The sequence below is a fragment of the Pimephales promelas genome, chromosome 22 (genome assembly GCF_988280905.1).
Source record: "Pimephales promelas chromosome 22, fPimPro1.hap1.1, whole genome shotgun sequence".
Classification (NCBI taxonomy): Eukaryota; Metazoa; Chordata; class Actinopteri; order Cypriniformes; family Leuciscidae; genus Pimephales; species Pimephales promelas.
In genome coordinates, this window is record NC_142790.1 from 19,744,009 (window position 1) to 19,755,142 (window position 11,134).

An 11,134-nucleotide genomic window follows, 5' to 3' on the forward strand; every position below is an offset into this window, starting at 1 on the left:
ATATTCCCTAAAATTATAATCAAATTATAATCAATGCAATATACAGTATAATAATTTACCCCCTGTAAAGTTGTTTATACATATATAATACATATATGTGTGTATATATATATATATATATATATATTATACGTGTGAGTATACTGTATATACATATTTATAGAATAATACATACACACATATTATGTAAACAATACAAACATTGTTTATAATCTTTGACATTTTATCTAGCTGAACAACAGCAAATATACCATACAAAATAACTTAATAGGACTATTAATAATTAATAACAGTGAAGTGTTTTATATGAATAATTAAATCAATAATTGTGTATAAATATAATATTTATATTTAAAATAATATTTGTGTTATTTTGTTTTATAATACTTTATTATAATGTTCTATCTATTTTTTATTGTTTGTATAATTTAGCCAGATATACTTTGTATAAGTGTTCTTAATTATATATTGTAAATTAACATTTACCTATGTATTTTATCTAAATTCTAATATGTACGCATGAAAAACAGAAAAACAAAGGCGTTCTTTAGCAAAGAGTTAAAATCCACGTGGTTCGCCACAAAGCCCTCGCTGTCTGTGTGGTTGGTTGGTTATGACATTCACGACGTTTTGCGACATTGCCGTACGTGGACGCTCAACTCTCCCGGGTGAGATACCGGCTGAGCGGCGCAGTTGCACAGAAATATCATAGAAAGCGACTGCTAGTCTAATAACACTCTGCACTTTTCCTCAGATCAAAAGCACGCGTGCTTCATACGTCGTGTCAGCTTCCCTTAATCGCGCGAGGTAGATGTGGACTCTTTAGTTGAGCTGAAAGCGACGCGAGGGAAGGCAACTAATTGTCTAAACGGGGCTTGAAGTAAGTTGCCTCCCCAGCGGCGCTTTAAAGGGAAGCCACAGCCCGGATCCCCGGAATAACGGTGAAAATGGACTATGACTTCAAAGTGAAGCTCACCGGGGAGAGAGAACGAGTCGAGGATCTCTTTGAGTACGAGGGATGTAAAGTTGGACGGGGGACATATGGCCATGTGTACAAAGCAAAGAGGAAAGATGGGTGAGTTTGCAGGATGGACTTGTGCAGCGATATGAGGCCTGCGCTGCCGTCGCGTTCTGCTTTCACGAACCAAAACAGACCGTATTATCCGGCCCCGTGTTTTAGAGAGACAGCTCTCTTGTCTCCAAAGCGAGTTTGATATTCACAGCTCACACTTTCAGCAGAGGCTTATTTCGAGGGAAATGTGCATGTACGTCAGCAGGCAGGAGTGTTGTTGTGATTGACGTGCTGCTTTGCAGTTATGATGGGCACAGGTGCATTTGATGCAGATTTCGATTTACAATAGCATATGTTGCGTTTTTTTTCTTCGTGATGAGGAAAATTATATTTACCTCCAGTTAAAAATCAGCTCTAAACTATTCAACTATTCAGCTGTGGCTCTATCAAAAGAGCCTCAGATTCTGCTTTACAGTCTATGTGAATAAAATGCAGCATCATAGCTTGTTTCCTCTGTCATCATGGCAGAGAATTCTAATAAATGGTTAGATTTAATTTAGAATATCGTTTTTCTATATTCATGATGTTATATTTCAAGGATTTTCATAATTCATAACACCCATAACACATTTTTGTCTGCCATCGTTCCTTGGCGGAAGTAATCGCATACAGAGTGAGTATCCAGCCTTCCTCATACTTGTGATGTAATTTGTCAGCTGTGTAAAGATGTCTTTCAATTTCATGTCAACACCTGAATCCATTGCTGATGTTATTGACGTCACTTTTGAGATATTATTATGGAGATCAGGGTTCACTGAACAGATTTCTTTGCACTTTCAGGTGTCTGCAGGGTATCTCTATTTCTCTTTTGCTACTCTATTTAATTATTTCTGCATTTGCACTGGTTGCGTCAGTGACTAGATGTCGAGTATTATGAAAGGTTGTTACAGCCTTGACAAGCCGTTCTTCATATTGGTTTGTGCCAACAAAGCCCTTCCAAGGCAAAAATAAGACTTGAGTATAAATGTATAAATTAATTGAATTTATTCAGGCTTACAGAAGAGGATAGGTGGAGAAAGGGAAACCAGAGGTCTGTTTCGGGGGGAAGAGGGTGTTTAAATTCTTTTGCCCTCAATGTTTTTGCTTACTTGCTGATAGGAATAGATTCTGCAAAACTTGCTCACACCTGGGACAAAAACACAGGAATTTGTCTGTGCTTTTCATCCAAAGCAAGACAAATGATTCTCTTCAAAGTTCAAACATAATAATCAAAGAATCAAAGAGCTGAACATAACAGTATGACAATGTATGTAACCTTTCTAAGATTAGATATTAGTTTTGTTTTCATGAATTTGTCAAGTAACTTATCATGCTTTAATAGACTGCACCACACCCATGCTAGTCTTTATTTAATTCTTATAATTTTCATGATGCGAAAAAGGCCAGTAATAAAAATGGAATTTTACTGCATAACTTGAATGTCACAGAATTTAGACGAATAAATCAGTGATGTGAAAATCAAATTGAGATATGGATTAGTCTCTGTGGATATGAAACCACTATAAAGACTCTTCTGCATCTGTCTGAGTTTCGTCTGCTATACCGAAGTACATGATGTGACTCTTGTAGTGTTTTCAGGACATGAACGCATTCATCTCCAGAGCTGCCCTGAGAGTCACTTCACCAGCATTTCACCATTTCGTTTGATACAGCTATCTTCAGATACTCAAAGCCGGTCTACAGTATAACCGGACAAAATAAGAATTTGGTTTAACTTGGCTTGAACAAACTATGACAATATGAGAAGAAATATATTATTGTTGTACAGTAGACAGTACTTCTTAAACTAATACAGTTTATAAAAAACATTTGTTTTAAATAATATCACACAATGTTTTGCCCATGTTTGAATTTGAATAGTAAACCTGTGCAGTGCTTTGCCAAAAAAAAAAACAACATTTTATTTTAGAATTAAACATTACATTTTAGAATATGAATTAAATTGTTATAAATTATATGTGTTTATTTGATTACCACTGTTATACATTTTCTTATACTTAAAACAGACTACACAGAATCTCTAAAAAGTTACATAGAGCATAAAAATGATTAAATTGGTAAAATTTAAATTTATACATTTTGTTGATTTGGGTATATCCTTTTTGATTATTAGCATTTAAACTATTACAACATAATCTAGAAAAAAATCAAACCGAAAACAATTTAGGAAAAATAAAAGTATTTTTTGTAACTACCATTTCATATGGAACAAAATTTCTAATTCCAGTTTAATTGAAACTATGGTTTACTCTTGGAATGAAATAAAATAAATCGATGATTTAAACAGTTTTTCATTTACTGATTAGAAATTAGAGCTGCAACATCAGTGAATGAAAACAAAAGACTTTATTGAAATGAAAAAAAGCTATACTTTTACTGGTGTTTTTTTGCTGGGAAACTGACTGAGTATAACACAATGTCTAAGGGGCATCGCTTGTAATATTGAGGCATATGAAATAGCATTCCTCCCAATTTTCATAACATTTTTATTGCATTTAGTGCTATCTCAAGAGATTTGTTTTAGTGCTAGGCACAACAACATTTTGTTCACACCAGTTGCGAACTATCTTGGCGGAGGAAGAATGGATCTGCTGATGTGTTGAGTTGGTTCTGAAGTGCCGGACGCGTCAGACACCCAAAGCTGGGCTATTGAAGTCCAGACTGTCTGGCGGCCAGAGGCTCACTTGAAGGTCCAAAGTGTTTAAAAATGTTTTTTGTTCACCATAGAAGCTGGTTGTTTATGACTGGTTTACAGCTAATTTGTTCTCCAGAAACTGGACAGGGCGTTGTGAGATTTTTATAGGCTTTTTTCCCCCCTTCTATTACCTTCCATGTCTCACCAGGAGACTTTTGACTTTACAAGGGTGTGCTATTATTGAAAGAGTTAAAATCTTGCTAACTTCTGCGTGGTCTTTCCAAGTGGATTCTTTTTTCTCTAAATGGGGGTTTAATATGATCTGTAGGGAAAGATTTGGGGAAATGTAATGGACTGAAGAGTAATTGTGGTTGCTGATATGTCTATTTGCAGGAAGGATGATAAAGATTATGCTCTGAAGCAGATTGAAGGCACAGGGATCTCTATGTCCGCATGCAGAGAGATAGCAGTAAGTACATCAAGCTTTAAATGTGTTCCTGTCAAGAGGATCTTCTCCAAGTAGTTATGGCACATGCAAATCTAGGTGGAATAAATTCCTACAAATACATTTGCAGCATGTGAATATTTTAGAGTGTTAAACTGTGAATAGCTCTATGAATTTGTAAGTGCAATATAAGTGCTCTTTTATTGAATGCATGCTCATTCTCTCATAATGCAGTAAAGGACAATTCACTTTTCAAAATAAAACTGTCATTATTGATTCACTCTCATGTTGTTTTAAACCCGACGGTTTCAATATAATGAAAGAGAATGAGAGCAAGGGCTGTGAAGTTCTAAAATAATAAAAAAAAAGATTATAATGTCATATAAGTGGTCCATACACATGATCACTAAAATCATGTGACAGCTTTGTGTGAGTAGCAGGCTGAAAATCAATCTCTCCTTGACTGAAACTGCAACTAGATTTGTCAGATTAATGAACGAATCTGCTCTCATCAATGAATCTGGTCATCCAGTCCACAAAACTGAATCATTTGTTTGCAACTGATCCATTTCTTGATTATTAACTTTATCAAGTATTACTTTTACAAGTATGAACTATTAACTGATTATTTGTAGCTTTTATACAAATATTTTTTTTTCTTCACGTAGCTGTCATATGTTTTTTTTAATGCATTTTTATAATGATTTTTTATAATGCTTTAAGCACCCATTCACTATTTCCTGGAAAAGATCGACCAGCACTTTATTCAAAGTTTCTCCTTTTGCGTTCTTTGGTCATGCAGGTTTGGAACAACATGAGGGTGAAAAAACAATGGCAGTCTTTTCATTTTTGATCAAACTGTGGTTCTAACAAGCATACTTCAGGCTGAAGTGTTTTTGTGTACTTTGGGTTACTTTCTGTGAGGCCTCTGTGGATGTCTGTCTCAGCATGTGCGCCTGACTGTGTGTGTGTTCGTTCTTGTTTGCTCCCTGCAGCTGCTGCGTGAACTGAAACACCCCAATGTGATCTCACTGCAGAAGGTTTTCCTGTCACATGCAGACCGCAAAGTGTGGCTTCTCTTTGACTACGCTGAGCATGACCTCTGGGTAACACACCGTCAGGCACTCATGCATTATGCATACACGCACAGAGAAATGTTTATATACAGTACTTATCTTGTTGATGGTCTATGTGTCTTTGTAGCACATCATCAAGTTCCACAGAGCCTCCAAGGCCAATAAGAAGCCTCTCCAGCTGCCCCGTGGGATGGTAAAGTCTTTGCTCTACCAGATCCTGGACGGCATCCACTATTTGCACGCCAACTGGGTCCTGCACAGAGACCTGGTGAGGTTCATTTGAATAGTTAATGTTCATACATGTTTATCATTCTTTTTGTGGTCATCTTGGTTAAAAGTAGTAGTTGTGTGTGAGGTAGCAATGTAGAATTTAACTAAATGGAATTTAATAATGTAGTAGAATTTAACTAAATTAACTAAAAGTTTGAAAAATATATTATTTTAGGGAGCAGGGAGCAATTGGCAATTGAAATAAAATATAAATATTAAACTAAAAGCTTAACACTTGACATTTATAAATGTTGCTTTGACATTAAATGAGTTTAAGATGTACTAAAACAAAACTAAAAAATAAATTAAAACTAAATAGAAAAATAAAAAAATTACAAAAGGACCTGACAAAATTACTAATGAATTTCATCATTATGAAAGACATAAAATAAAATCTAAATATTAGTTTAAGATTAAAGATTTAAAAGTTTAAGATTTACTAAAACTGAACTAAAAAATATATTCACCTAAATAGAAATATTACACCTTTTTTTACTCAGAAATAGTCCAAATGAAATACCAAAATTTCCCTTAAATGTTTTTGTTTTTACTAAAGAACAAAAATGCTTATAACATAAAGCATATAATTATATTTATATTATATAAATGATACTAAAATAACACTGTTGCCATATTAATGAGTGATGAATTATAAATAAAAGTTAAGCAATTATTGCAAAAGGTGTGCTAATGAAACCAGACTTCATTTAGTTTTTAATATCTTTTTTTTTATCTATTTCTAATTTTATTGAAATTAGAAATAAATATAAAAAAAATAAAATAAAAATATTAAAGAAGAAGTTTAATTTTTTTTTTTAAATTCCAAACATTTATAATTAATTTTGGACCCTGGTTACAGCATCACTTACCACACTGAAATGAGAGCGTTAAGTGTTACAGCTCTGAACTTTGACTCTTTCACCACAGAAACCTGCAAACATATTGGTAATGGGAGAAGGTCCTGAAAGAGGACGTGTGAAGATAGGTATGACATTACCTCTTTTGACAAGAGAGACGTGTTTATCTGAATGTGTTGATGCACAATAAGCATTTTTAAACTTCCTTCCCTTACATGCAGCCGATATGGGTTTTGCACGGCTCTTCAACTCACCACTGAAGCCTTTAGCAGATCTGGACCCTGTAGTTGTTACGTTCTGGTACAGAGCACCAGAGCTGCTGCTGGGAGCCAGACATTACACCAAAGCCATCGGTGAGATGCTAGTTTATGAGCGTCTTGCAAATGCTCATTCTAATAAGTGTGTTTTAGGTGGCTTTCTGTCTACTTTACAGATATATGGGCGATTGGCTGCATCTTCGCTGAGCTTTTGACCTCAGAGCCGATCTTCCACTGTCGACAGGAGGACATCAAGACCAGTAATCCCTACCATCACGATCAGCTGGACCGGATCTTTAACGTCATGGGCTTTCCTGCAGGTATTCAACATCCACTTTTCATTCAAATCTAGATCATCCATAGAAGTAAAAAAAAAATCTGTCATTTTTGTAATTCAAATATTTATATTTGCAGTTACAGTTCAGTTAATGTTGATGGTTAACAATGCTTCAGTCAGTAATCTTTGTGCGTAATCTAATTTTCTTCTCAGACAAAGACTGGGAGGACATTAAGAAGATGCCCGAACACTCTACGTTGATGAAAGACTTCAGGAGGAACACGTTAGTTTGATTTCATCTTCAAAATCTTATTAATAAGGTGTTTCATTTACTTGTGTTTGATTTGATAATGTTTGTCCCTCTTGCTGTAGATACACTAACTGCAGCCTTATAAAGTATATGGAGAAACATAAAGTCAAACCTGACAGCAAAGCATTCCACTTGGTAAGTGGGTGAAAGGAATTGCAGGTCTCATACTGTATGTTCAGTTTATACGTTTTAATTAGTGGCCATTTAAATGACATAGGTTACAATAAATAAATAAAAAAAACAGATAACTTTTTATGAGTTTTGTCAACGGGGATCGGTTTGACAATGTTGTTGTCTGTACGTGAATAACTCAAAGGGAAAACATAGCTGTTTTTAGTTCATCGTTGTCATGTAAACATAACCATATTTGTTTTAATTTTCAACATCTGCACTCCCTCAGCTGCAAAAGCTGCTTACTATGGACCCAATCCGCCGAATCACATCTGAGCAGGCCATGCAAGACCCGTACTTCCTGGAGGAGCCGTTACCCACGTCTGAGTGAGTAATGCGAAGCGTAAAATCAGCCATCTGTCTATGACATGAGCCATTTTGATTAGGATTTCTGTATGTTTAATGTATGTACACTGAAATTAGGTCAAGCACAGGCTCTAATTACATAACTTCAAAACTTTTTGTTTTAGTGTCTTTGCTGGATGCCAGATTCCTTATCCCAAACGGGAATTCCTGACGGAAGAGGAGCCAGAAGACAAGGCAGATAAAGTAAGAAATGTGTGTTTTCCGTTTTTTTTTTACTCTGTGTGTGTCTGTGTTCATTTTAATATTTATTACAGCTATTTAAAAAAAATGCATTTGGATTTGATCATGTCCCCTGACTCTCTTTCTCTTTCTCTTTGTCTCCCATATGCAGAAAAACCAGCAGCAGCAACAGCAGGGGAACAACCACACCAATGGGGCGGGGCACACAGGTAACCCTGACAACAGCCACGCACAAGGCCCGCCTCTGAAGAAGGTGAGAGTGGTTCCGCCCACTACTACCTCAAGTGGTCTGATCATGACCTCAGATTACCAGGTAATGCGTGATAATAAAAATTAAAAACCTTTATCTTTTGTATTAAAACAGGACAGTTTAATAAGTATACACACACACACACACACACTCACATCTCTCCAAACTAATGCTATATAGGGACCCTCTCATTTGGTACATTACAATGATATTTTGAGATTAAAATGAACAACAGAGCCAAAAATATTATATTCACCTACTATTTATTTTCAGCTATAATAATTACACTCAAATGAAAACTTAAATGTTTGTATATAACTCAGTTGCACATAAGGTGTCTTGTCTTCATTACACGTTTAAAAAAAAAAGATATAATCAACTGTAAATAAGCTATATCTAACTAACAAACTGGATAACTTTCCTGTCCTGAGGTAAATGCAGTTAAGTTAAGTGACACATTGTTTTATTGACATCTATGTTAATCTTCTTCAGCAGCAAATCAGCGCATTAGAACGATTTCTGAAGGATCATGTGACACCGAAGAAAATGAAGCTTTGTCATCACAGGAATAAAATAAATTTTAAAATACAAAAGAGATATTTTACATTGTAATTTATATTTCACTATATTAGTGGGTTTTTTTTAGCCTGACTACGTCAGACTTCGTACTTCCGCTCTATTTCAGTTCGCTTCTGTACTCACTCTGAGACATCGACATGTCTCTGTTTTCCTCCGGCCTGAAAACAGCCGGTCAATCAGCGAACAGAGGGCGGGCTGAGAGCTGTGATGTAGACGCTAAGCACCGAGTTTAAGATTGTATTTTTGGTTAGGGAAACCGAAAACGACCGCGGATATAGAGGCACGGGATGAAATTCGCTCTCTTGTGGAGAATATTCTCGCCATTTGCAAACTGAAGCCCGAACAAGAGGAGTGTTTGTTAAACATTTTGATTGGAGGAGATGTTGTGGCCCTACTCCCGACAGGTTTTGGGAAAAGTTTCATTTATCAACTATTACCGATCGTCAGCGAGAAACTGGGGAGGCCAAAGGCCGGCAAGGCGATAGTTGTGATTATGTCCTCCTTGGTTGCACTCATGGAGGATATGCAGGTTATATCTGTAATTGACCGTTCGTAAAGACCCGCACCCTTTAGTTACTGTTGCTTTGTCCGACATGCCACGCCTCTCATGCCCCACCATGTTCTCAGGAAGTGAATAAATGCATTGTGGAGCAGAGAGGACCCTGACAGACAGGACAGACCAGGTTACTTTTGAAATGAAACAAAGTCTCAACTTTCAAATTTGGTCATTTTTGTAAAGAAATGTAACAATAAATACCGTTTTGTAACAACAAATACCGTTTTGTGGCTCTATAATGTGTCTGGAAGATCGTTGTAGAGAATTAGTTAAAGCTGCTCGTGAACCGATCATCTCTTCCTTGTTAATTTATAGCATTAAATGAACATGAATTAACATAAGAATATAAAGTTGTTTATTTCCTAAGGAAATCAAGTTAAAAAAGAGTGTATATTTATGAATATTTGCATTCTTCAAGCAAAACAGCTTATTTCTTTAAATTAGAAGAGTATTTGTGCACCAAGTATATGCGTTGGTTGGCTAAAAGAAATGGTAACAAATATGTCAATGGAAAAGATGACTTATATTTTAAGGGACAAATATAAAATTTTTGATGGAGTTTGGGGATCTTTCAGATCATTCTTAAAATTTGGTAGACTTGGAAAGGTGTTAATAAAAAACTAAGAAAAGAGGACTAAGAAAGACTAAGAAAAGAGGAGGTATAGAATAGCAATGTAAAATACTGACAGGCTGTTGTTTTTGTTTTGTTACATGGAAATGTATATGAGATATAAGAACCATTAGCATGCAAGTATTCTTGTCTTGAGTGCTTATTGCTGGGCATATATTTGAAAACAAAGACTGTCGCTTTTCTTCTGTGTTCCAGCGCTCCAATCCACATGCTGCCTACCAGAACCCAGGACCAAGCACATCATTGCCCCAAAGCAGCATGGGATACTCCTCTACCTCCCAGCAGCCTCCACAGTACTCACACCAGACCCACCGCTACTGAGTCAGACCATGCCCCCTCCCCACCCCCCTTCACAGTGCCCAATTGGGAGAATGTACTTAGGGAGGCGGGTGTGGACCTGCGCTGAACTGCCCTCTTACCCCACTGGGCGCTTTGCTGTGCAGCATTTCCATAGAGACACCACAGGAACAATAACTGTATACGTAACATAACAACTATCACCGTATCGTACAGCCAACATTATACTCCGCTTACAAAAGGAGAAAGAAAAAAAAATTATGCATAAACTTTGTGAAAACATGAAAAAAGCTGATGAAAAACAGATATTTGTTCCATTGGTGATAGTCTTCGCTGCAAGTCTGTGATACTTCACATGAAAAACAAAAAAAAAAGCAACAAACATTCTCAATATGTGGTACTGAACAGCTGCACTATGTAGTGAGACTGGTTTGGAGTGAGGTGGGGATCCACCATACCATCCAATCTCTTTAGTTCTTACTTTGAAAAAACGTTGGCCTCTCCAAGACTTAAAGCTGCTATGTGACTGCCAGCAAAGACAGAATGACGTTTGTCAGTCTGTCTGTCTCTCCGTCTGCCCTTACACACACACACACACACATAATGAATACTCAAGCACTCACTCTTTTAGCCCATTGCTGGGGACCGAATTCTCTGTGCAGGAGCTGCTGACTGAAGCATAATGAGAACCTTTAGTGCCCCCTGCTGGATCATACTGGTAGAAGGCGATATAAAAGAGACAACTATCTTGATTTTAGTAGTTAATAATTTAATGTTTCGGTTTTACATTAGGAGAGGTCAGCAACTTCCATTTTGCTGTCACACCGGCTGTTATGCGTGAAAGATCGGCCTTAGAACTTAATGACAAAAGTGTGTGGACAGCTGATTGAACATGCATTGTACTG

General features: G+C 36.4%; 1 protein-coding gene across 2 annotated transcripts; it reads left to right on the forward strand.

Annotated features, from left to right (window-relative positions):
* Nucleotides 1-619: 619 nt before the first annotated feature.
* cdk8 (cyclin dependent kinase 8) lies at nucleotides 620-10,563 on the forward strand. Of its 2 annotated transcripts, none has more exons than XM_039667009.2 (13): nucleotides 620-1,075; nucleotides 4,101-4,176; nucleotides 5,148-5,258; nucleotides 5,356-5,496; nucleotides 6,426-6,483; nucleotides 6,577-6,708; nucleotides 6,789-6,932; nucleotides 7,103-7,172; nucleotides 7,262-7,334; nucleotides 7,600-7,697; nucleotides 7,841-7,928; nucleotides 8,068-8,229; nucleotides 10,128-10,563. In XM_039667009.2, exons 1-13 carry the CDS (start codon nucleotides 948-950, stop codon nucleotides 10,251-10,253), a joined length of 1,407 nt encoding a protein of 468 aa, XP_039522943.1. In that variant the 5' UTR covers nucleotides 620-947; the 3' UTR covers nucleotides 10,254-10,563. The 2 variants fall into 2 exon arrangements, with proteins under 2 accessions (XP_039522943.1, XP_039522944.1); XM_039667010.2 differs by having other exon boundaries at nucleotides 7,841-7,919.
* Nucleotides 10,564-11,134: the final 571 nt, after the last annotated feature.